General features: G+C 51.7%; 3 protein-coding genes and 1 long non-coding RNA gene across 12 annotated transcripts; 2 read left to right on the top strand and 2 right to left on the bottom strand.

Annotated features, from left to right (window-relative positions):
• Nucleotides 1-5,044: 5,044 nt before the first annotated feature.
• On the top strand, nt 5,045-12,031 carry B4GALT3 (beta-1,4-galactosyltransferase 3). The gene is made up of 8 exons (XM_023214293.2): nt 5,045-5,593; nt 6,435-6,580; nt 6,947-7,213; nt 7,809-8,044; nt 9,269-9,459; nt 9,591-9,713; nt 11,018-11,122; nt 11,256-12,031. Exons 3-8 carry the CDS (start codon nt 6,961-6,963, stop codon nt 11,527-11,529), a joined length of 1,182 nt encoding a protein of 393 aa, XP_023070061.1. The 5' UTR covers nt 5,045-5,593; nt 6,435-6,580; nt 6,947-6,960; the 3' UTR covers nt 11,530-12,031.
• A 90-nt stretch (nt 12,032-12,121) lies between these two features.
• Nucleotides 12,122-17,867, bottom strand: PPOX (protoporphyrinogen oxidase). Of its 6 annotated transcripts, none has more exons than XM_023214290.2 (13): nt 17,731-17,867; nt 16,692-16,786; nt 16,392-16,526; nt 16,138-16,253; nt 15,519-15,651; nt 15,066-15,210; nt 14,458-14,648; nt 13,616-13,676; nt 13,312-13,430; nt 12,821-12,931; nt 12,572-12,721; nt 12,392-12,434; nt 12,122-12,307 (listed from the first exon to the last, which is right to left on the bottom strand). In XM_023214290.2, exons 2-13 carry the CDS (start codon nt 16,776-16,778, stop codon nt 12,165-12,167), a joined length of 1,434 nt encoding a protein of 477 aa, XP_023070058.1. In that variant the 5' UTR covers nt 16,779-16,786; nt 17,731-17,867; the 3' UTR covers nt 12,122-12,164. The 6 variants fall into 6 exon arrangements, with proteins under 6 accessions (XP_023070058.1, XP_023070056.1, XP_023070057.1 ...); XM_023214288.2 differs by lacking the exon at nt 17,731-17,867 and adding an exon at nt 16,955-17,206; XM_023214289.2 differs by lacking the exon at nt 17,731-17,867 and adding an exon at nt 16,880-16,975.
• On the top strand, nt 17,211-18,030 carry LOC111543904. The gene is made up of 2 exons (XR_002731985.2): nt 17,211-17,360; nt 17,719-18,030. It is a non-coding gene; the product is annotated as an uncharacterized LOC111543904 (long non-coding RNA).
• Nucleotides 17,895-24,245, bottom strand: USP21 (ubiquitin specific peptidase 21). 4 transcript variants are annotated; one of them, XM_023214284.1, is made up of 13 exons: nt 23,945-24,245; nt 23,117-23,258; nt 22,383-23,003; nt 21,530-21,589; nt 21,237-21,357; nt 20,901-21,012; nt 20,553-20,708; nt 20,010-20,074; nt 19,649-19,752; nt 19,380-19,466; nt 18,679-19,090; nt 18,478-18,592; nt 17,895-18,264 (listed from the first exon to the last, which is right to left on the bottom strand). In XM_023214284.1, exons 3-13 carry the CDS (start codon nt 22,980-22,982, stop codon nt 18,174-18,176), a joined length of 1,923 nt encoding a protein of 640 aa, XP_023070052.1. In that variant the 5' UTR covers nt 22,983-23,003; nt 23,117-23,258; nt 23,945-24,245; the 3' UTR covers nt 17,895-18,173. The 4 variants fall into 4 exon arrangements, with proteins under 4 accessions (XP_023070052.1, XP_023070053.1, XP_023070054.1 ...); XM_023214285.1 differs by lacking the exon at nt 23,117-23,258 and having other exon boundaries at nt 18,679-18,786; nt 19,012-19,090; XM_023214286.1 differs by lacking the exon at nt 23,117-23,258 and having other exon boundaries at nt 22,383-22,501; nt 22,644-23,003.
• Nucleotides 24,246-24,287: the final 42 nt, after the last annotated feature.

Genomic DNA, 24,287 nt, shown 5'->3' with positions numbered 1-24,287 from the left:
GTGATCCACCTGCCGTGGGCTCCCAAAGTGCTCGGATTACAGGCGTGAGCCACTGCGCACAGCCGAGAAAGAGGATTTTAAAGACATTGGGCTGTCCATTAAAATGTGCTCCTAATTCACTGCCCCTTTCCCCTGTCTCTGATATTTCCTTCAGAAATTAAGTAGAGATTTAAATTAGTTTCTGATTACTAAACTGGGTTTCTTCTATTGTGTTATGTGTCATGACTGGGCCCCCGGATTTATTCAGAATATAGAAAGACAGGATATTGTGGTGGAAACCAGCATATTAAAATTTAAGTTTTCAGAAACGTAACAGTTCTAGGTGATGACTAAGTCCAGGGTGTGGCCAGGGTGACACAGAGCAGAAGTGAAGGTTCTTGAAAACAGGGAGCTTACAAATTAATGTAAGGGAATGGTCAGAATATAGTAGATAGGCCTTCGTGGTGGCTCACAGGATACTCACTTGAGGCCAGGAGTTCAAGACCAGCCTGGGCAACAGAGTGAGACTCCATCTCCACAAAAAACTAAATTAGCTGGGTACACATCTGTAGTCCTAGCTACTTGAGAGGCTAAGGCAGGAGGATCACCTTAACCCAGGAGTTCAAGGTGAACTCCAGCCTGGGTGACAGAGTGAGTCTCTGACTCTAAAAAAAGAAGAAAATGGTTAGATAGAGAAGGGGATAGAAAGTGAAGGCTGGGTGTGGTGGCTTACGCCTGTAATCCCAGCACTTTGGGAGGCCGAGGCAGGCAGATCACCTGAGGTTGGGAGTTTGAGACCACCCTGACCAACTTGGAGAAACCCTGTCTCTACTAAAAATACAAAATTAGCCGGGCATGGTAGCGCATGCCTGTAATCCCAGCTACTTGGGAGGCTGAGGCGGGAGAATCGCTTGAATCCGGGAGGCAGAGGTGTGGTGAGCAGGAGATCACACCATTGCACTCTAGCCTGGGCAACAAGAGAGAAACTCTGTCTCAAAAAAGCCTCCCAAGAAGCAGGGACGGCCAGGCGTGGTGGCTCACACCTGTAATCCCAGCACTTTGGGAGGCCGAGGCGGGTGGATCACAAGGTCAGAAGATCGAGACCATCCTGGTGAACACAGTGAAACCCCGTCTCTACTGAAAATACAAAAAAATTAGCCTGGCGTGGTGGCAGGTGCCTGTAGTCCCAGCTTCTAGGGAGGCTGAGGCAGGAGAATGGTGTGAACCCGGGAGGCGGCGGAGCTTGCAGTGAGCAGAGATCGCGCCACTGCACTCCAGCCTGGGCAACAGAGCGAGACTCCATCTCAAAAAAAAAAAAAAAAGAAAGTGAGGGTCAGTCCTGTAAGAAAGGATGCAATGGAGGAGCAGAAGCTCAAAGGAAGGGTCCTCTGGGAGAACCGCATTTGCTCGCTTTCTTTCTTTTTTCTTTGATACAGGGTCTTGCTCTATCACTCAGGCTGGAGTAGTGCAGTGGTACAATCACAGCTCGCTGCAGCCTTGAACTCCTGGGTTCAAGTGATTCTTCCACCTCAGCCCCGTGAGTAGCTGGAACTACAGCCATGAGCCACCATGCCTAGCTAATTTTTGTATTTTTCATAGAAAGGGAATTTTGCCATATTGCCCAGGCTGGTCTCAAACTCCTGAACTCAACTGATACACCTAACTCGGCCTCCCAAAGTGTTGGGATTATAGGCGTGAGCCATGATGCCAGGCCAAGAACCACATTTCAATGATCTAAGTCTGTCTTTTCCACTACACAGTGAGATCCTTAAAAAATCAAGGCTTTTTGAGTTATACTATATCAGAAGCTAAAAATAGTAATAATAAATAGAAGTAAAACAAACAAACAAAAAATCAAGTTTGGGAGGCCACAGCAGGAGGATCACTTGAACCCAGGAGTTTAAGACCAGCCTGGGCAACATAGTGAGACTGTCTCTTTAAAAAAAAATGTATAATAAAAAAAAAAAATCAAGGCTTTGTCTCGGCTTCTATTTGTGCTCAAAAGTTTTCCATAGTTCTCACTAATGATCACAAAACCCCTTAAGACTAGAGTTCATTTTACAGATGAAATCCAGACAGTGTATTGCTTAGTACACAGCCAATGGGTTTCAAAGTTGGTATTGTATTTAAACCCAGCATTATCTCATTTTGAGCCTTCACAGGCACCTCAAACTCATTATGTCTAAAGTTTGTCATCTCTACCCCTTCCCCAAAATATGCTTCTTCCTAAGTTTTGTTTCTCATTAAATGGCACCACCCAGTGGTCCAAATTAGAAATCTGGGTGTCCTCTTGGAGTCCAATTCCCTAACTTGGCACATCCAGTCAATCTTCAAGTCCTGCTTGCCTCCTGAAAGTTCTCAAAGGTACTTTCTTCCCTCCAGTCCCACGGTTATTACCTATTCTGCATGAGCGTCATCTTATTCCTGGATTTTTGCAGTAACTTTCTAAATAGTCTCCCTGCCTCTGGTCTTGACTACTTCAATTAGCGCTCCACATTTCCTAAAGTTCTGATCATAGCACTCTCTATTTACAGCACTTTAATGCCTTCTTCTTGCCCTCTGGATAAGATCCAAACTCTTTTAATGTGGTTTGTGGAGTCCTTCATTATTTGGTATCTGCTTACCTCTCCAGTCTCATATCTCATTCCCTTCACTCTACTGTCCAGCCTTGCGGGCCCAGTTTTAACTTCCCCAACTCCCTAATATCTTCCTCATTTCCAGACCTTTGCCCTTATGATTTCCTCTGCCTGGAACACTGTTCATCTGTTAACAGTTAATTTTCTAGCTGAGTGTGGTGGCGCATGCCTGTAATCCCAGCTACTCGGGAGGCTGAGGCACGAGAATCGGTTGAACCTGGGAGGTGGAAGTTGCGGTGAGCCGAGATGGTGCCATCGCACTCCAGCCTGGGCAACAACAGCAAAACTCTGTCTCAAAAAAAAAAAAAAAAAAAAAAAAGGCAATTTTCAGAAAAAGGTAAATTATGACCCTTAAACTGTTAAAGAAAAAATTATTCTGACACTTGTTAAAACAGTAAGGAAGACTATTGCAATAGTCAATGAGCAGAATCAGAGTCAGTGGATGGAAGGAAAATTACATTAAGGCTGGGAGGATTCTTGATAAACTGACCTAACAGGATCTTTCCTGAAGGGAGGTGAGGGTGATCAGATAGATCAGATACAAAGGGTGGAGAAGTGGGCAGGGAATTATCCCTAAACTGACTTGGCAGGATTCTTCCTATAACTGGCTAGCCAGGCCCAAGACAGGGTGAAAGGACAAGACCTAGCCAAAAAGAGGTCGCAGAGGAGCCTGTTGAAAGTTTGGTTAAGGAGAGGGTCTTTGTCAATACCAACATAAAAATGGACACATAGGCTGGGTGCAGTGGCTCATGCCTATAATCCCAGCACTTTGGGAGGCAAGGTGGGTGGATCACGAGGTCAGGAGTTCAAGACCAGCCTGGCCAAGATGGTGAAATCCTGTCTCCACTAAAAATACAAAAATAAGCCGGGCTTGGTGGTGGGCACCTTTAATCCCAACTACTCGGGAGGCTGAGGCAGGAGAATCGCTTGAACCCAGGAGGTGGAGGTTGCAGTGAGCTGAGATCGCGCCACTGCACTCTAGCCTAGGCAACAGAGCAAGACTCCGCCTTCAAAAAAAAAAAATCTCCTTGAAGACTAGGTATTTGGGGGAAAAAAAAAAGGTGGGGGTGAAGGAAAGGAAGAAAGGAAGAAAAGGAAGGAAGGGAAGGGAGGAAGGAAGGAAGGAGGGAAGGAAGGAAGGAAGGAAAAAGAGAAACAAAATTAAGAGGCCTGATGCTGTGGCTGACGCCTGTAATCCCAGCGCTTTGGGAAGCCAAGGCGGGCAGATAGTTTGAGCCCAGGAGATGGAGACCAACCAGGACAACATGGCAGAACTCTGTGTCTTCAAAAAATACAATTAGCTGGATGTGCTGTTGTCCCAGCTACTCACTGGGCTAAGGTGGGAGGATCCCTTGAGCCTAGGAGGTTGAGGCTGCAGTGAGCTGTGATCTTGCACTGCACTCCAGCCTGGGTGACAGAGTGAAACCGTGTCACAAATTTTTAAATTAAAAAATAATAATAAAGAAAAAGGCCAGGCGTGGTGGCTTACGTCTGTAATCCCAGCACTTTGGGAGGCTGAGGCAGGTGGATCACCTGAGGTCGGGAGTTAGAGATCAGCCTGACCAACATGGAGAAACCCTGTCTACTAAACATACAAAATGAGCCGGGCATGGTGGCACATGCCTGTAATGCCAGTTACTCAGAAAGGCTGAGGCAGAGGTTGCAGTGAGCTGAGATTGCACCATTGCACTCCAGCCTGGGAACCAAGAGCGAAACTCCGTCTCAAAAAAAAAAGAAAAAAGAAAAAAGAAATTAAGAAAAAAATGAACATGTGTTGATGTCACTTAACTCATGAAGAAACTAGCAGATGTTATAATCAATACAAGAGAAAATCTAGACAACGGACATATTTATGGATCAGGAAAACAGAAATGAACATGAAAATGGAGGCCAAAACTGCTTTTTTTTCCGCACAGTGTGGGGAATAGCAGGTTAATTGAACCTCTACCAGACAGGACAGAATTTGCATACAGATCAGTTACCTACATGAATTGTAAAATAACTGCCACGAAAACAGAATCTTAAAAGCAGAAGGATATGCTATAGACAAGTCCTTCAGGTTTCCCATTAGCTGTCACTTCCAGGAAGCCTTTCTAGAATCTCCACGTATGAATGAGTTGCCACTTCTAGGCCAGCATATTTATCACCTTATATTGTTTACATCCCTCCCTCCATACAAGATACACAAGACCATGGGCTTTTTGGGGCAGATTTTGTGAGTTATCCAAGTCTCTGTTTCTTCAGCGTGAACATCTGCTTCTAAGGAACACAATATGCTAGGGGTAGTGTCTGTCGTAAACATATTGCATGTTAACGGAGCATCCATTTTACTCTAATATCTGAGGAAACACAATTTTACTTTAAAGAAGACGCTGCCTTTCCCTCCACATTTCATTGTTTTATTAACTAATCGTTTTTTATTTCCAGGCCTGCGGGATACCATGGGAATACAAAAGTGCTCTAGAGCGGTCCGCAACGCTGTAGCCTGCGTGAGGAACTATTGATACTAAGTGGCAGTAGGCTGCAGGGGGTGCCACTGACACACTGGGAGAGGGTTCAGCCAACCCCAGGGTGATAACGAGGTCAGCGGAGCACCAGAAACCGGCTCTAGACTAGCCTCTTGGTGGTCAGTCTCGGCCCAGAGGAAAATGAATCGCTTGAGCTTCTGCTTTTACAAATCTGAGGGGCAGGAAATGAAATCCCACTAGCAGTCTGCGTAGTGGAGTTGAGCCCTCGCACCCGCTTCCCAAAGTGTCGCCTGCAACGCGTTCGAGGTGGGTAGGCTCTGGCGCAGCTCCCGCACAAGTCCCCTACCACACGGGTCTCGGACCAGACGCCTAGTAAGCCCGGGTGGCTCCGCCCCGAGGCCCCGCCCCGTGACGGGAGGCCCCGCCCCCGCAGCGCCCGCTTCCAAGATGGCGACAGCGATGCCTGCCCGGCTGTTGGGGTGGCGGTGACGACAGGCAGCAAAAGACCAGGTATGTTCGCTGGGGACGCGTGGGCGCGGAGGCCTGGGATAAAGGTTTGGGCATTCGAAAGAGTGAGAAGCTTTGGGTAACGCCTGGAGACGAGCCTAAGCAGGGATGGGGTCCTTGGTGGAAGTATGGACGGGGGCCGGGAGGGCTCACGTTGCAAGGTAGGGCAAAAGCAAGAGACTGGGATAGGATGGGCGTGCTCCGAAAGAGCTGGCTTTTAACCCCCTGCACAGCGCGGACCACGCCCCTTCAGGTGAGCCCTTCCAGCCACCCCTGACTGTCTCTGCTCCTGCTCTCCCTCACCCCTTGTCTTCAGCTGTAACCCTCCTCCCCAACCCCGCTAGAACAGGGGAAAGGTAGAAAAGGTGGAGGACGCCACCCCCACTCTACTCTCCGCCAAGCTCCGGGGCTGTTCGCTTACAGCCCCCAGGTGGTCACGGTCCCTGCACCTGAGGAGTTCGCACCTAGGCACATGAAGAACAGAAGGAGCCTGTTTCCTACTTCCGCCCTGGGTACTCCTTAGGCCACTCCACGGCCCTGTCATGACTCTGTTGCCACTTGAACAGGTTCTTTGCCTGGGGGAAAACAATGTTTCCATTAGCTGCCCTGCCCCCACTCCCCAATCTGTCCTGTTGGGGTAGGGGTAGGGGGGTGGTTAAGTATGAACCTGACACTTATCACTCCAGGGTAGCACGGGAGAGAGGCGAGGGACCTACCATCTCCTGCTCCTCCTCTTCCTTTCCAACCACTTTCCTTCACTTCCCCTGCTGGGAAACCAGCTGCACCCTGATCCTGATCTCTGGTGGTGCAGGTAGCTAGTTATCCTTTACCACTTCTGTTCCAGCTGGTCCCAGATTCGCTGCTGGAGTGCTGGATGGAGCCTTTCTCTGCCCTCTGTGACATTTCCAATTTTAGATAATGCCTCACATCTCTGTCCCCCCGGGACCCCCTGGAGCCCCCATGATCCCTAAGAAGACAGCTTGAACCTACGTGAGTCTATCTCTTCCCCTCTAAAATTGGAAGAGGGGTCTCTAGAGACTCTTCTGAAATGAACATGAGATTTGAATGATGTAAACATTTTTGGGGGTGAGGATTGACAGTAGATGGTGGGAGTGGTTTCCGGGGAGGTAGAGGAGAGTGAAACTTGGGCTGAAGTGACAGGTGGTAGGGTTACTGGTGGTTACATTCTATTTTGTTTCCTTGCGTGACTGTGCACCTGTGTGCTCCCTTCTGTGACTTTGTTCTCTGCCTCTTTTTCCTCTTTACTCCTGGCACCACCTTCAACCCTACCTACTGACCTCTCTGCTGGCTTGCTCTCTTCCTGCCTAGCCCTAGAATTCCCCTCTCCCTCCCTAGAGCTCACCCCCAGGATGTTGCGGAGGCTGCTGGAGCGGCCTTGCACACTGGCCCTGCTTGTGGGCTCCCAGCTGGCTGTCATGATGTACCTGTCACTGGGGGGCTTCCGAAGTCTCAGTGCCCTATTTGGCCGAGATCAGGGGCCGACATTTGACTATTCTCACCCTCGTGATGTCTACAGTAACCTCAGTCACCTGCCTGGGGCCCCAGGGGGTCCTCCAGCTCCTCAAGGTCTGCCCTACTGTCCAGAACGATCTCCTCTCTTAGGTAAGTGCAGGAGGAAGGGGGTGGTGAAAGGAAGGACAAGGTGCGGGGACAGGGAGGCTTGGGGATAGGGAGGCAGGGGGAGAGGAAGGTATGGAGTGGCAGAAGTGGAACTTAGAAGAGGATCATGGACTCTGCAGGTAGGCTGAGGTTGAGATAGAGGGCTGAGGTTGAGATAGAGTGGACTCTGAATTTGGAGTTTAGACTAGACTATTGGGTTTTCACTTTCTACTGCTTGCCCCTTTATGGGCTCTTCCTGCCCCAGGCTAGGAATTGTTTTCCTTGTAGATGAGCCCTGGTTTAATTAGTTGCCAAGTCCTGTTCTCTCCAGCCTTCAACTATAGCTTCCAACCCTGTGAGACAGGAGAGTTATGCAACCCTAAAATAAGAAGAGAAGGCTAGGTAAGGATCCTGCACCTTCCAGCCTTTGTAGAGCTGTCCCAGTGATGGGGAATCCAAGGCATGTGAGATTTGTGAGTGAGCCCTGAGAACTAAGCCCCAGAACCAGACTGCCAGTGCCAGAGGTATTCCCAGACCCTAGTTTGATTCTTTTCTCTTTGCCTGTCTGATCCCTCTACTTGCCATTCCTTCCCAACAGTGGGTCCTGTGTCGGTGTCCTTTAGCCCAGTGCCATCACTGGCAGAGATTGTGGAGCGGAATCCCCGGGTAGAACCAGGGGGCCGGTACCGCCCTGCAGGTTGTGAGCCCCGCTCCCGAACAGCCATCATTGTGCCTCATCGTGCCCGGGAGCACCACCTGCGCCTGTTGCTCTACCACCTGCACCCCTTCTTGCAGCGCCAGCAGCTTGCTTATGGCATCTATGTCATCCACCAGGTACCCCAATCTCCACCTTTTTGACTTTCTTTCTTCTAAGGAAACCTCAAGCACATGCCACTCCACTTTCATCTAATGGGTCCCTAGAATAATTTTAAGAGGGCCAGACTGTTAGAGTGTGGAGAAGCACCTGGCACTGTTCTTCCAAATTTGTTAGTCCCATACTTCCCCTTAATCTGCTTAGGTTATTCCCACTGTCCTACACTCTTCTGTGATTTTTCCTTTATTGAATGGCTTGTGCAGAGTTGGAATTGGAAACAATAGGGCTAAAATTCTAGTTCTGTCACTTGTTTTTTTTTTTTTTTTTTTGAGACGGAGTCTCGCTCTGTCACCCAGGCTGGAGTGCTGTGGCCGGATCACTGCAAGCTCCGCCTCCCGGGTTCACGCCATTCTCCTGCCTCAGCCTCCCGGGTAGCTGGGACTACAGGCGCTGCCACCTCGCCCGGCTAGTTTTTTTTTTTTTTTTTGTAGTTTTTAGTAGAGATGGGGTTTCACCGTGTTAGCCAGGATGGTCTCGATCTCCTGACCTCGTGATCCACCCATCTCGGCCTCCAAAAGTGCTGGGATTACAGGCTTGAGCCACCGCGCCCGGCCAGTTCCGTCACTTGTTAACATGTATGACTCTGAGCAAGATGCTTAAACATCTAACATGAGGAAAGAGCAAAAGATAACTAATATACCACCTGTTCCACCCACACCATTGTTGGTTGCCGATTTTCAGGATTAAATGTTAGACAGCAGCATCAAAGTATCAGGCTCATATCAATACACAAGCAAGATTTGTCAAATGACTAAGTGGAAAAATGAAAAAGATCCTTGCCTTCCACCCCACTTTGATTTCCCTCTTTTCACTTTTATTCTTTTTTTTTTTTTGAGATCTTACTCTGTCGCCCAGGCTGGAGTGCAGTGGCGCGATCTCGGCTCACTGCAGGCTCCGCCTCCTGGGTTTTACACCATTCTCCTGCCTCAGCCTCCCAAGTAGCTGGGACTACAGCGTGCACCATCACACCCAGCTAATTTTTTGTATTTTTAGTAGAGATGGGGTTTCACTGTGTTAGCCAGGGTGGTCTCGATCTCCTGACCTTGTGATCCGCCCACCTTGGCCTCCCAAAGTGCTGGGATTACAGGCATGAGCCACTGTGCCCGGCCTTCACTTTTATTCTTTAGCCTCCTCTTCTCTGTGCCACTACAGACATAGTCTGGTCCCCCTCCATTATCTTCTAGGCTGGAAATGGAACATTTAACAGGGCAAAACTGCTCAATGTTGGGGTGCGAGAGGCCCTGCGTGATGAAGAGTGGGACTGCCTGTTCTTGCATGATGTGGACCTCTTGCCAGAAAATGACCACAATCTGTATGTGTGTGACCCCCGGGGACCCCGCCATGTTGCTGTTGCTATGAACAAGTTTGGATACAGGTAGAGGGCATGGAAGGGTACTGGGAAACAGGGAAGCCTACCATCCTGTGGAAGGAGGAGAGTCAAGGGGATTGTGGTTGGGGATATCTCCCCAGAAGACTTGGGGCATGCAAGGATCTTTCTCTCCCTAGCCTCCCATACCCCCAGTACTTCGGAGGAGTCTCGGCGCTTACTCCTGACCAGTACCTGAAGATGAATGGCTTTCCCAATGAATACTGGGGCTGGGGTGGCGAGGATGATGACATTGCTACCAGGTCAGACTTCCTGCCACTTCTTCCCTCCTGACCCCAGTCTGGATCCCTGTCCTCTAAGACCACCTTTGGCCATATCCCTTCAACACTAACCTTTAGCTCCCTGGTCCTGCACTGAGCCCATTCCTTTCCCTTAGTCTTTTTAGGATACCCAGAGCAGGCTTGCATGCTGCTGCCCATTGTGTCATCCTTCAGTCTCCTGGTTAGTTTGTTCTTGGGAGAGGACGTAAGATCAATAGGAAATAGTATCGCTGGATTCCAGAACTGGAAAGGGGCCCAGAGACAGTTTAGTCTTGCCTTCTGCTAGAGTTCCAGCCAGACCACTTCCTATGGGGTTAGGAGAGAGGGGCTCTGCTCTGTGTTCCCAGAATCACTTTGTAAGAGGCCTGTGCCACTGGCACAGGGCCAACTCATTTTTAGCATGTGAAACGTTCTGACCTTCAGCCTCAGCTGACCCAATTTCATGTCTGTGGTATGAATATTTGGGCTTGGTATGCAGGACCAATTGCCTCCGTTCCCCGTGTCCTCTGTGATGACATCTCTGAATTTTCATCCTCTGTATGTGTGTGAAATACCCAGTGAATTGTAAATATACATAAGTATGCTTCTAGTTCCTTCCCAGGCCATCTGCACTCCATGCTTCTGTGTGTCAGAGGTGAAGCTTGTTTCTTTCAAGGTCCTGATTACCTGGCTCTACCCTTTTCTTTTCTTTCGTTGTTTTTTTTTTTCCCCCTAGAGACAAGGTCTCGTTATTTTCCCAGGCTGGTCTTGAACTCCTGGCCTCAAGTGATCCTTCTGCCTCAGCATCCAAAAGTGCTAGGATTGCAGGTGTGAGCCACTGCACCTGGCCTACCTTTTTCTTAACATGGGGGATGTGGGAGAGAAGCTGGGGTAGCTCAGTCACTATTCTAACTAAGAATTGCTGAGCTTGGGTCTGCAACTCCCAGGCTTTTCTTATCCTTTTGACAGAATGGCCTCTCTCCGCGTCCTTCCTAGACTGCAAGGGCAGCTCCTAGGAGCCCTTTAGGAAGCCAAGGGAGTAGGTACAAACCTACCTTTGCCAACTGTTTGAAGACCCTAGGGAGACTGGCACTGGGCCCTGAGGATTTGGATACATCCAGCTTTTATATTCTCTTCAGCCATTTTCTTCTTTCTGTTTGACTTCTGTCCTGGGCTTTTTTTTTTTTTTTTTTTTTTTTTTTTTTGCCTACTGAGTAATAGTTGTTTTTTTGTGTACAGAAACATTTAATCCCTTCCTTGCTTTCCTCTACTCTGGATCCCCCATGATCCCCTCACTTTTCCCATAGGGTGCGCCTGGCTGGGATGAAGATCTCTCGGCCCCCCACATCTGTGGGACACTATAAGATGGTGAAGCACCGAGGAGATAAGGGCAACGAGGAAAATCCCCACAGGTAGGAAGAAGGACTGCCTGGGAATTGTTACTGAATTCTTAGGGTTCTGTACCCCTAGCCAGGAAACTTCTAAAGGTCCCTAGATTTCTGGCTGTTCTTTTCTGGGTCTTAGTCTCCAACCTCTAACCCTCAGATTTGACCTCCTGGTCCGTACCCAGAATTCCTGGACGCAAGATGGGATGAACTCACTGACATACCAATTGCTGGCTCGAGAGCTGGGGCCTCTTTATACCAACATCACAGCAGACATTGGGACTGACCCGCGGGGTCCTCGGGCTCCTTCTGGGCCCCGTTACCCACCTGGTTCCTCCCAAGCCTTCCGTCAAGAGATGCTGCAACGCCGGCCCCCATCCAGGCCTGGGCCTCCACCTACTGCCAACCACACAGCCCTCCGAGGTTCACACTGACTCCTTCCTGCCTACTTTAATCATGAAACCGAATTCATGGGGTTGTATTCTCCCCACCCTTAGCTCCTCACTGTTCTCAGAGGGATGCGGGGGAACTGAACTCTGGTGCCGTGCTAGGGGGTAGGGGCCTCTCTTCACTGCTGGACTGGAGCTGGGCTCCCGTAGACCTGAGGGGTCCCTCTCTCTAGGGTCTCCTGTAGGGCTTATGACTGTGAATCCTTGATGTCATGATTTTATGTGACGATTCCTGGGAGTCCCTGCCGCTAGGGTAGGAGCAGGGCTGGACCCCAAGCCCCTTCCTCTTCCATAGAGAGAAGAGTGATCTGGCTTCTCCTGGGACCTCTGTGAATATTTATTCTATTTATGGTTCCCGGGAAGTTGTTTGGTGAAGGAAGCCCCTCCCTAGGCATTTTCTGCCCATGCTGGAATAGCTCCCCCTTCTGGTCCTGGCTCAGGGGGCTGGGATTTTGATATATTTTCTAATAAAGGACTTTGTCTTGCATCTGCTCTTACTTTCTGCATCCCAGGCACACTTTGCCTCTTTGCTCCCCTGCATTCTTATGCCTATAGGTGATAGAACAGCCAGACCAAGCCAAGCTCCAGCAATTTTTATTTTCATGAGTGGGAGTTGGGGATCAGCCGTTAGGTTCTGTGCCCAGGACACTGACTGCTGCCTGGCGCCCACTCTCTATACAGTCATTAACAGCAACCCCCTCATAGGAGGCTCCAGCCAGAGTCAGGGGCAACCTGTGAGCAGCCAGGAATTGCCTAGCTGCCTCTGGAAGGAAAGGATGAAAGGAATGTTATAGCTGGGGGTCTGATGCCCTTGGCCCTCCTCAGCCCAGCTGTTTTCCCAACTTACCTAGTTTTTGCCAGTGACCTAGTGTATACTGGGGGATGGAGTTCTGAGAAGAGAGGAGAGGATGCAGGGAAAAGTTTATTATTGATGTCTTAGGCCTTGGCTGACATACAGTGACAAATGTTCCAGTCCCTGTTTTCAAGGTCTTCAGTGAAGAGCTGAGGGAAGTTTATCCCAACTTACCTTGTGTAGATGGACCAAGCAGTGACTCGGCAGTTCCTTCAGTCCTAATTGTGTGGCAGCTGCTTCCTGGGCCCGCTGTTGAAACAGCTCCTGAGATAAGACACAGCCACTCGCCTCCAGTGTCTGTAACCAGGAACCTCCCAGCATCACCTAGGGAGGGAATATAGCAGTGATCAGTCTGGCCTTGACTACACTGGAGCACAGAGGAGCCCTCTGGAAATGCCACTAGGCAAAGTTTCCTCCTCTCACAGTCACTCTGAGGCCAGGGGGGCTCCCATCCTGCTCAGGGAAAGCAACTGAATCATACACGATTCCCAGGACGCCTGGATCTTCTGAAGATGGCACCAAGTGTCCAAATCCCTGGAGAGAAGGACATTCATGCGTCAGAAGGAAAGGGCTCTAGTTAAGCCTGTCTCTCCTTCCCATTTTTTTTTTTGACGGGGGACAAAGTCCCGCTCTGTCACCCAGGCTGGAGTGTAATGGTGAGATCTCAACTCACTGTAACCTCCACCTCCTGGGTTCAAGCGATTCTCCTGCCTCAGCCTCCCAAGTAGCTGGGATTACAGGCATGAGCCATCACACCTGGCTAATTTTTGTATTTTTCATAGAGATGAGTTTCACCATGTTGGCCAGGCTGGTCTCAACCTCCTGACCTCCTTATCCACCCACCTTGGCCTCCCAAAATGCCGGGATTACAAGTGTGAGCCACCATGGCCGGCCTCTCCGTCCCTTTATCATACCTGGACAGGCAGATGGGCTCCTCGGTACTGCAGATTCACCACAGCTACAGACACCGCAGTGATGGCACTCAGGGCACGAGCCAGAGGTGCGGCCTCAGCAGGGAGCAGCTCGCTGAGCACTAGAGATCAGGCAGAGGCCTGACTCAGGAGGCATTCCCATTACAGCTGTCAGTCCTCTTTGGGATTAGACTCCCATAGAGATGACCAGTTCAGGGGCATGGTGTGGTCCTGCTGACCCAGGAAGGTACAGCTTTTGCCTCTCACTGGTAGGGGTTGGGGAAGGGGAAGGTGGCTATCCCATTACCTGAAGCTGGAATGGCACTAATAACGTGGTCAGCCTCCAGACTGCTGTCCCTTAGAGACACCTGAGAGCATGAAAACATTTGAAACACCCGGAAAATGAGAATCTGATTAGTGAAAAGAGACTTCTGGTGCTTCACTCTCAGTTTCCCAGGCACCCATGTGGCCGGGGAGACCGTACTGACTCAGGATGAAGAGAATGGGTGACTGTGTAGACTTCACAAAAAAATCATTTCTCTGTGTACTCCAGGAAGTGGACGAGACAGGCCAGTGTGGCTGTTCTGAAATGTTCAGCGAAGCTGGGTTCTTTCCCCTATCTCTATAAGTACTACTTTTTTTTTTTCTTTTTTTTTGAGACAGAGTCTTGCTCTGTCGCCCGGGCTGTAGTGCAGTGGCCGGATCTCAGCTCACGGCAAGCTCCGCCTCCCAGGTTTACGCCATTCTCCTGCCTCAGCCTCCAGAGTAGCTGGGATTACAGGCGCCGCCACCTCGCCCGGCTAGTTTTTTGTATTTTTTAGTAGAGACGGGGTTTCACCGTGTTAGCCAGGATGGTCTCGATCTCCTGACCTCGTGATCCGCCTGTCTCGGCCTCCCAAAGTGCTGGGATTACAGGCTTGAGCCACCGCGCCCGGCCTATAAGTACTACTTCTATCCACAGACTTGCATAGGCTCTTTGAGGAAGGTTCACAAATAGGGCCTAGGATTATGGGGTAGCCCATGTCTAAGTAGCTTCTAAGGCACGAAAACAATGAGGAACGCCAGTCCTATTGGCCCTGGCCTAGTTAAACCACTTGGACAAAGATGGACACACTAACAGGTTCATTTACACTCCAGGGGTTCCCCTACCTTCCAGCGCCCTTCTGCCTGGAGGCTGAGCCCACAGACTGGCTGGCCTCTGAGAACACTGACCCCCCTACTAGTTAGGTGGGTTTCAAGGGCCTGAGGCAGCATCTCTAGACCTCCACGAAGTGACCACTGGCTCCAGCGCTCAGCCAAGGCCTGGCGAATGAGTGCTGAGTCTGGCTGTGGGGTCCGCCCTGCAGAGGAAGCAAAGAAGAATCATTGAGGCTGGATGCAGTGGCTCACACCTGTAATCCCAGCACTTTAGGTGGAGGCGGGTAGAGCACTTGAGGTCAGGAGTTTGAGACCAGCCTGGCCAACATAGTGAAACTTCATCTCTACCAAAAAAAATACAAAGATTAGCTGGGAGTGGTGGCACATGTTTGTAATCCCAGCTACTTAAGAGGCTAAGGCAGGAGAATTGCTTGAGCCTGGGAGACAGAGGTTGCAATGAGCCAATCTGAGATTGCACCACTGCACTCCAGCCTAGGTGGCAAAGCAAGACTCTGTCTCAAAAAAGAAAAAAAGAATCATTGAATAGCACCCTTTGTCCCCACTCCCTCACTTTGGCAGTCCTTAATATCTTCACCCTTTGAATCAATCCCCCCCCTCACCTGCCCCCAGCAGCAGGCCCAGTAATACGGAACGATGGGTTTGCTCAGCTTGGAAGAGACTGGGAAAACAGGACCTGATGCTGAGCTCACGGCTGTTGCCTGCAAACACTCCACGGCAGAGACTGTCCATGGCTAGAGACGCCACCTTAAGGGTGAGACTGGGACTAAGGAGCCAAAGAATAATCTACACTGACTGATTTCCACAGTCTGTATTTGGTAGAGAATGGGGGTGGGATAGGGTTTGGTTTAGGAGACATTCCCACTATGACAGAAGGATGGAAGTGAAGGCCTTCACTCCCAATAATGAGTTTCGGGAATTATGAGGGGGTGGGGTATGAAGAGAAGAGGGCATCTCCAAATGATACAGAAGAGCCCCTACGTGGTAGATTTGAACAGGGAGCTCTGCAGCTGGTTTAGGAGGGAAGAGGTTTGGGGCCTCTGGGTAAGTGTCACCTCAGGTCCAAGGCGGCGCTGGGCAAAACTGTGCACGGTCTCATCAGGCTCTTTGCCCCGGGGCTTGGTCAGCTCCCTCAGCCCAGCCCAAAACAGAGGTTTGGAGAAGGGGGGTGAAGGACGGAGTAGCCCCCTGCATGGAGAAAGACTTAGTGAGGGGGAAGCTCCTGACATACCTCCCCAGCTCCAGGTGCTGGGGTCATTTCCACTCATTTGGCTTCCTTTTGCTGGGAAGGCTGACAGGGAGATGAAGAAATGGAAGGCAGGTCAGGCGCGGTGGCTCACGTCTGTAATCCCAGCACTTTGGGAGGCCGAGGCAGGCGGATCACAAGGTCAGGAGTTCGAGACCAGCCTGGCCAATATGGTGAAACCCCATCTCTACTAAAAATACAAAAAATAGCCGGACGTGGTGGTGGGCACCTGTAGTTCCAGCTACTCGGGAGGCTGAAGCAGGAGAATCGCTTGAACCCGAAAGGCGGAGGTTGCAGTGAGCCAAGATTGCACCATTGCACTTCATCCTGGGCGACAGCGATACTCCGTCTCAAAAAAAAAAAGAGAAAGAAATGGAAGGCATATGAGGATGAGGGCACAGTAAAAGGAGCGGAGGTGCTGGTGTTACCTGAGGCCAGTGGGCAGGGCATGCAGGGCACCGCCCACGTAGAGGAACCTGTTCTGGGCAGCTGGGTGGTCTCCCCGGACAGGCAGCACTTCTGAATCCAAGCCAAGCTCCGAAACCTGCTCTCCACAGGCCCTCAGAAGAGGAGAAACTAAGGGAAGGTCTGACCCACCAAACATACTTCCCCCTCTAAATTCTATTCCCCAATGGAAGCCCCCTCCACAACCTCTCTCCTAGCCATCCCACAAGCCTCTCACCAGGAGCAAGGTCCGGGCCCCTAGGGCTCCCGCTGGCCTAATTCCCCGAGGTCCAAGCTCAAAGATAGCACCATTCGGGCCTCGAACGGAGCGAATCCAGCCTCCCAGACGCTCACTGCCCTCCACCAGGACCACCTGGCGACAAGAGGGAGAGACACTGCAGCACCGCCTGTAGCTGCCAGGGAGAGGTCGGGGGGGTGGGGAGAGGCACATTCAGAGGGCCAGGATCCATCTAACTTTTGATGGAAATGGGAAAAGAGCATTAAATGAAGCTCCCTCTGGCACAGGTGGAGCACTCACCTTAGGGGGACAGGGGGCCCGGCTCAGGTGGTAACTGGCGGCCAAGCCGCTGATGCCTCCGCCCAACACGACCACGGTCCGGCCCATGGGGAAACCTGGGGGAAAGGGGACGATATGGACAGGCAGACCGGGGACACCCTGCGCTCCAGAAGCCCCGCCAGTTTTGAGTTCTATCCGCGGTCACTCACTGCTTTAAGGGAAACTAAGTGTGCACAGATGGGCTGGTGGAACAGTGAGGTCCCCGTCCAGGGGCCAGGACTCACCCACAAGAGAGGAGAAAAAATGAGGCAGAAGGAGGTCGAGGTCCTAAGACCGTACTCCGCCGGCGCTCCGCTGGGTGCAGATAAGGACCACACCCTCGCTATCGGCCCTTGCAGGGCTCGGGCGGCGGGCAGTACGCCTGAGTTCTGAGGTGCTCTGTTTGCCACACCTCGGTAGGCCAACAAGTGCTTCAAATCCGCTACTCCCACCCCCAGCCTTTTCGGTCTCTCCTACTCTCCGTCCACTCTGTTCTCGCGGCACGCGCCTGACCATATTTCTCCTACATCTGGATTGGCAGGCCCTGGAAGGCCCCGGATCACGTTCGCCAATGAAAACATTGAACTGGCAGAGGCGGAGCGACGGCAGCTGTAAGAGCTTGAGGTTAACCGCGTCAGCTCCGAGCTGGGAGTGAGTGGCCCTACCCGGCACTGCCCTCCTCAGGACCAAGGCAACGAGCGCTTAATGCTGGAGTTAGCGTTCCCCAGCACAAGTTTCCCAGGTCCAGCTAGGGTGACAACCCTAGAGGCAAGGCCCCAGGAGCTTTGGTCGTAGGGACAATAGATAGGGACACTGGAAGCCAGTCCACGGGGAGGTGGCTCCATAAACAGCTCCTTGATGTTAGCAACAGACCCGGCCTACGGGAGCTAGGGCCACCCGGCAACGTACCCAGTGTTTGTCAACAGTGGCATCCCCCATCGCCAACCAAACCAGACGCCCCAGAGCCTGCACACAGCCTCAAGTATGCCTTCCCTCTTTTTCCTCCCAGTGCTTAACCTACACTGCCGGGGGGCACAGGTCCGGGTCCAGCACCATCTCCGAAACCTTCGCCCTTGGATCTGAGAGCGCCCCCACCTATTAGAGAGGGAACTTGGGTCCCAGGAAGACTCCAATTAGGCCCAGTTTTCTGTCACTCCCTAAGCAAAAATACAAATAAGCACATCATTTTTTCTTAATAAATTTATTCACAAAAAGTGATATTGCAGAGGGTCTGGGGGCTGTACACGGGCAGGGGCTTGGTGAGCTCTGTACATGGGGCTGGGAGACAAGGGAGCCTCCAGGTGGAAGGATATTTTTTAATAAAAAAAATAATGGAGCTACAACCACCCCCTCCCCCCTCCCCGATTAAAAAGACACAAAAATAGACGTCTCTGAGGTAAACGGGGAGCCTGGGGCTTAAGGGTGTTGAAAGGGCTTCACAGGTGCCAGGGCTTAGAGAGGGTGTCACAGGCACCGGGGTGGCTCCTGCATCAGTTGGTAGAACAGCACGTAGCCCTCGCTGGATGCCACCTGGTTTTCACTGACAGGGGAGACACTAGGAAAAAGGGAGATCGGGAAAGGGTTGTGGTCATTACTGTTTACTCCCTTGTCCCTACAAGACCGAACCTCAGAGCATCCAGGAAGAGATCAGAAAAGACCTCCGCCTCTCCTTTCACCTGGCACTCTGCTCTCCTGGGGCTTCATAGAAGGGGAGGGTGTCAGGGCTGAGTGGGAATGGGGCATGATGTAAATAGGAGGCTGTTCTCACCGAGAGTCATTGTAGACATGCCAACCAGTCTGGCACCGGCACAGGGCTGTGTAGTGGCCATAGTGGACGCTGCCTGAGTGGTTGCAAAGGGCATACAGCTGGTATACAGGACTTCCTGCGGGGTTGGAGATGATCAAGTTCTACAATCAGAGCTGTGCCTCCACTCCTTTGGCTCCTTAGGACTTTCCCCACCAGACTCACCGGCTTTGTCACTGGCAAAGTCCCCTAGGCTCAGTCGCTGCAGTGGAAAGTCTACACCTACTGAACTCTTCTTGATGGAGCCTCGGGAGGCAGAAAAGCGATTCAGATCTAAGTCCTGGTTAAGGAGCATTTGGGAGGCAGTGGGCCTCTGAGGGGGACTTCTGTCTTGAAAGCTGTACTCTCCCCACTCCCAAAACACTGGGAGTAGCTTGTGGAAAAGGGGGTGGCAGGCTTTTCCTAAGGAAAATTCAATTCTCTGGAAACATGGAGGGTGAGGAAAGAGAATGTATGGGAGGTATCCTAAGAGAAGTAAGAATCTGAAGATTAGGATATGGAGCACGAGGATTCGAGGGAATCTTTGTACTGTCAACTTTTTGGTACTTCGAGTTTTCTGCCGACATCGGTCACACACCTGAATAAATGGCAAACAGTGTTAGGTTAATGTGCTCCTAACCTCAACTGGCTTTTCTGACACTCCGATCCACATATAAATTTCGTATGCACTTCATTACGGCTGGATCCTCTCGGCTTCTCCCCTTTTCTCTAGGAGTACTAGAACATATCTGAGACTCCAACACAAACCCAGATACATAAATATTATTCCCCATATTAAGGCATCATGCAATCCATTTTATCCACATGGAGTCCCCCTCCCCCCAGGTGTCCCACCCTTACTATATCCCTTGTGAACCTCCACATACTGGGGCATTCTCCGACTCTAGCTCTTCTTCCTTAGTGAAAAGGTTGAAACAATCCCGCAGAGACACTTTGCCCCCAGCAAATCCTTTCTGGGGGAAAAGGGGAAGAAAGGTCAACATGTTCTGAATTTCCTTTTCCACCTCTTCTCAATCAATCCAGGCTTCAGTTCTGCTCCAGAAACCCACAGGGTTCCCGCCCACACTCTGGGGGTGGGTAGGCTTGGGTCACAGAGCCCCTGTCCTGTCCACCCTGGAATCCTCTGGAATCCCACCTTGGGGATGGGCAGGGACAGGTCACAAAAAACCTCGAAGGTCGTGGAGCGATACCCACAGGCCTGGCACTTGAGACAACTTTTCAACTGGCCCACAAACAGGTCTAGACAGAAGCACAGGGACAGGAGAAAAGGTCATTGTTGGATGTTATGAGATGATTTCTCAGATTTCTATCTCTTCCTGCCCCTTTGCCTGACCCTTCCTTTCCCACTACCAACACTCCTAATCAACTCTTCACACAACTTCACATTTGCATCATCCAGTCTTGTTCCCATACCCCTCGATAGTATCAATTTTGCCCCCAAGCCTGTACCCCCCTCACACACTAATTTTCCCTCATTGCTTTGCCCCATTCCATACCCACAATCTTGCTGTCCTCTCGCTCCAGGTAACGTTTCCACATTAGGTTGGCTCGGTCATCATCACTACCACAGATCAAAGGAAGTGGGGAGCACCCATGAGACAGCAGGAACACTGGGCATCCCCAACACCCACTGAAACAACCCACAGAGCCCTACACCCCACCCACACCCCTGCTTCTTCCCTGTATTTCAAGGAAAAGTCAAAGGAATAATGTCTCAATGAACTTTCTGGGGAAATCCGAGGTGAGAGGAAAAGAAAGGATTGTACACAAGGGAAGAATATGCTGTCTTCCTCAACCTGTAAATTAATTACCCCCTTCTTCAATTTGGTGATATCCCTAGCATGATCTTCTGCCTCCATCTGCTCCCTTAAGACTCCCCCTCTTCCTTCCTTCTACTTCTACGTTGCATCTCACACTATTTTCTATACTAAAGGGTTTTCCTGGACCCTACATCTTCCATCTTGACTAGTTCAGTTCTATGAAGTGTGAATGCTGCTGATAAACTACTGGGGAGAGGAGGTAGAGGGAACGACCCTTACCTTAACTCAGGTTCTTCTAGCAGAGCCCCTCCTCGGCGGGGTGGAGAGGGAAGTGGACCATTGGCAAGGATTGGTGGAGCCCGGCGGCCTCGGCGGTTGATTTCAAGGTGTAGCCGCTCCATGAGGAGCTTCAGGAACTCTTGGGCATCCTGCTGGCTATAGCCAGACAAAGAGTATGGGCAACTGACTCCCCTCCTAGTCCACAGACACTATTCCCTGCCCAGGTATCGGTCCCCACTTCCTGGATGAAGAACATCTCAAAGCGCAGAACAATGCTGCCAGGGCCCTTGCTTGGCCCTACCCCCAGACATGGCCAGAGAGAAATCCCATAGGCTCCAGCTCTCCCACCTGTATCCAGAGAAGGAGGGAACATATTTCTGGAAGACAGCTCGGAATCGAGTAGGATTCACAGCTTCGCAGGAGTCAGGGTGCCAGAGGGCACCAATCACATCTGCAAAGGCTGTTGGGATGGGAGTGGGGAAGGGAAACAAAGGTTAATGTCTGGAAGAGGCAAGCAAGATGTGGCTCAGAGGGCAGAAAATAACCTTTAGGAAAGTAGGCACTGGGAAAAGTAGATACAACTGCCAGATTTAAGGGTTGGGGGCCACCAGTACTGGCAGATGGACCTGCAAGTGGTTGGGGAAAAAGGGACTCAAACAGAGGGAGCAGGAGTTGTTGCCCCACCTTCAGTGAGCTCTTGGGCTCGGCCTCCTCCAGGCACTTCTTGTCGGAAGTCCCTTCTAAGACAGAAGTCCCGAAGAGGTCGAGTGCTGCTCAGACACTGCAGCACAGCATTCAGGAAGCACTGGGGAGCAGTAGGGACACTGCTGTTATCTCTCCAGACCACTACCCAGGAAGCCTTAGAAGAGCTTCAGAGCTCTCCTTCCACGTGCCTTCCCTAAGCTTGTGGGTTTTCCCCACCCCCAGCACCATTTCACATTCCTTTTAGAGAGGAAAGACAGGAGAATGGCTCTCACCGTGTTTCCCAGGTTTCGAAGGCCAACATGACCAGAGCCCAGAAGCAGTGTGTGATGAGCCTGGAAGGTCAGAGTACAATCAGCAAGTTCTTATATATCCTACCAGGCACTTTAACCTTTCAACAGTGTGCTGCCCACTGCCTCCCCCATCCCATGCATGTTTAATCCCCAAACTCTACCCTATTCCCCTCACTAGGTATTCTAGTCTCCCTACCTCACTGGTCATGAGCAGTAAGCCCATCACAGCTGAATGTACCACAGACTCAGCCATTGCTGTCCCACCTGTTGCCCACTTACTCCTCTGCTCAGCTAGCCGACGTTGCAGCTCCTGGGGCAACTCCCCCAGCACCGGCATGGTTGCCCAGCTGCTCACCACTCCCACCTTTCTGCCCCCAAAACCCCCTCCTGCCCCCGTGGCCCCTTCTTGTCCTTCTGCTGCTGGCTCCAATTGCAATCAGCCTAGCTTACTTAGCTCAGAAAATGTGCAACCACATTTGCTAAGATGTTCTGCGCTCGCCTCTCTTTAGCTCCAGAGATTAATTAGGCCTAGGCAAAGTCCCAGTAGAGAAAGTGCAGCAAGGGAAAGTAAGGGCCTGGGGATCCAAAGAAGAATCTGAATAGTTGGGCTAATTCCCTGGGGACCCCGGGCACACCATGCTGGGGAGTCACCAACAACCCAAAAAAGGGTCTAGGAGGCTCAAGGGTATTTAAGCAAGGGAGAGGTGTGTCCAAACTGCTGTAATGAAGGGCTGAGAAAGGAACTTCAGGGAAATGGGGGACAGGAAAGGCAGAGGATGGCAGGAAAGCACAGAGGAACATGGGCATGAAGGCCACATGTGTGACAAGTCCTCACCATCTTGTCATCAGAGTAGAAAGGCTCAGAGGACCGGGCGGATATCATGTGGAAGGAGCCATGGGAAGCAGGTGGCTCTGTCCGTATGCTGAACAGTGTGGGGGGTCCAGGAAAGCCCCCTAGGCGGCGGAGAGAAGTGCTACGTCTCAAAGTGGGTGGCTCAGGCCGGAGAGCCAAGCGGCTCAGTGCAGCCCCAAGCTCTCCGGTGCCACGGTGCCCTCCCAAGGCAATCCCCATTGGACGCAAGTCCCCACTGCTCACAGACTTGGAACGGGCTAAGTTGGTCCGAGATGGGAGAGGCAAAGCCACAGTTGGCGGTGGTGAGCCAGGCAGGGGAACCCCATGATCTGCTCGAAGGGGGCCTCTGGGTCGAGGGCCTGAGGTCCGTCCCCGTCCCAGCTCCAGTTTCTTGAGCCGTTCATCAGGGGGACCTGGCCGGGGAGGCAGAGGTCGTAACATGGGGTTTGGCCCAGAGGCTGGGTTTCTGCGCTCCTTGCTGCGGGCCCTGGGGGCAAATGGTAGCTTGGATCCCACTCGGGGCTGGATATTAACAGGTGGCTCTCGGGTCCGGCCCAGGCGGTGCTCAGAGGCTTGGGGCATTGTGGACACCACAGGCTGGACCTGGGAGGAGAAGAGAGTGTCAGCATTTGAATATGGGGGGAAATGGGAACCCAGGCTGCTGTACTGAACCCTGCCACACTAATTTTCCCTTATTGCTTTGCCCCATTCCATACCCACAATCTTGCTGTCCTCTCATTTCCACATTAGGTTGGCTCAGTCATCACCACTACCACATCAACGAAAGTGGGGAGCAGTATATGCACTGAGGGCAGGAACCAGATCTATCGAATCAGCCATCGTATGTATCCCCAGTACCTGGCATGGTGTTTGGTACAAAGTAAATACTTAGTATCTATTGAGTAAACAAATGAATGAAAGATAGCAGCTCATGGCTTTGACCCTTTCTGTACTCCCGTCCCCTCCCTGCAGAATACAGCTTTACTGAAAAGCCAGTGATAACTCCTGTCTCGGCTCTAACGTAACATAGGACCCCATACCCGGCTAGTAAAGTAGGATGTGCCTCGAGTCACTTAAGATCTCTAGCCAAATGGTAGTGTAGATGCAAGAATAACAGCCCAAAAGACAGTCCTCCATCCTCAAATCCCTGCCTCTCTGGGCTGCAAATGAAGCAGACTAAATAGGTGATTTACGATCCATTCCCTCCCCCACCTCCGACCTCCGACAGGGTGTCGAGGTTCAGGAGGCAGTGGTGGGGGATGGAGGACGAACAACTCCTTGACCCTTAATCTCTGCACCTCTCCCACCACAGCAGGGCTTTTAGCCGGGTCCGCCCCCCTCGAGGGCAGAAAGGCCGAGGCCGCTGATTGGCTACGGAATCCGGCGGCGTATTCCCCGCGGTCCAGGGATGCTGTCCCTCCAGCCCAGTTCTCCCAGGCCCCGCCGGGCCCCACGCGCCTTTGTGGCGTGTCCTCTCGGGTCTGGAGCAGTCTTCCCTCTGCGCCCCCCAACACCCCGCCATGCCATAACGCCCTGGCCCGTACCTGTCCCCCGATGAGGCGGCGGGAGAGGCCAGCCGGGGCCAGACCCCAGTTCAGGGCCACCCCCTACTACCCCCGTGCAGCCCCCCAGTGGGCCCGGCTGCAGCTTTAGCCGCAGCCGTTGCCCAGATCGCTCCCGCCGCAGGGGCCGCCGCCATCTTTGTTGGTCCCGCCCGGCCACCGGCTTCACCGTCTCTCAAAGCGCCTGCGCATCCACATTCGAACTCCTCCCACCCGGCCCCTTGGCGCTTGCGTGAGCCCGCCCCACGGCTCCGCGATCGACACCATGGAAACGCAGCCAAGTTTAGGGTCGCTAGTTCTCAACGCTGCCCAGAGTGGTCTTTAA

This window comes from Piliocolobus tephrosceles, chromosome 1 (assembly GCF_002776525.5).
Source record: "Piliocolobus tephrosceles isolate RC106 chromosome 1, ASM277652v3, whole genome shotgun sequence".
NCBI lineage: Eukaryota > Metazoa > Chordata > Mammalia > Primates > Cercopithecidae > Piliocolobus > Piliocolobus tephrosceles.
The sequence above is the reverse complement of the archived record's forward strand: the minus strand, read 5'-3'. Positions and strand labels throughout refer to the sequence as shown.

What these genes read in the sequence shown, in the direction of transcription:
- PPOX (XM_023214290.2), bottom strand. Translation starts at nt 16,778, where the DNA reads ATGGGCCGGACCGTGGTCGTGTTGGGCGGAGGCATCAGCGGCTTGGCC. An exon ending in GCCCTGCCCACTGGCCTCAG is followed by an intron (nt 15,652 to 16,137) that starts GTAACACCAGCA and finishes TTCTCCATGCAG; the next exon opens with GGGGCTACTCCGTCCTTCAC. An exon ending in AGGTCACTGGCAAAAACTAG is followed by an intron (nt 12,308 to 12,391) that starts GTAAGTTGGGAA and finishes CTTTCCTTCCAG; the next exon opens with AGGCAGCTAGGCAATTCCTG.
- USP21 (XM_023214284.1), bottom strand. Translation starts at nt 22,982, where the DNA reads ATGCCCCAAGCCTCTGAGCACCGCCTGGGCCGGACCCGAGAGCCACCT. An exon ending in CTAGAAGAACCTGAGTTAAG is followed by an intron (nt 20,075 to 20,552) that starts GTAAGGGTCGTT and finishes GATCTGTGGTAG; the next exon opens with TGATGATGACCGAGCCAACC. An exon ending in TGTCCCTGCCCATCCCCAAG is followed by an intron (nt 19,467 to 19,648) that starts GTGGGATTCCAG and finishes CTTTTCCCCCAG; the next exon opens with AAAGGATTTGCTGGGGGCAA.
- B4GALT3 (XM_023214293.2), top strand. Translation starts at nt 6,961, where the DNA reads ATGTTGCGGAGGCTGCTGGAGCGGCCTTGCACACTGGCCCTGCTTGTG. An exon ending in GCATCTATGTCATCCACCAG is followed by an intron (nt 8,045 to 9,268) that starts GTACCCCAATCT and finishes ATTATCTTCTAG; the next exon opens with GCTGGAAATGGAACATTTAA. An exon ending in AACGAGGAAAATCCCCACAG is followed by an intron (nt 11,123 to 11,255) that starts GTAGGAAGAAGG and finishes TCTAACCCTCAG; the next exon opens with ATTTGACCTCCTGGTCCGTA.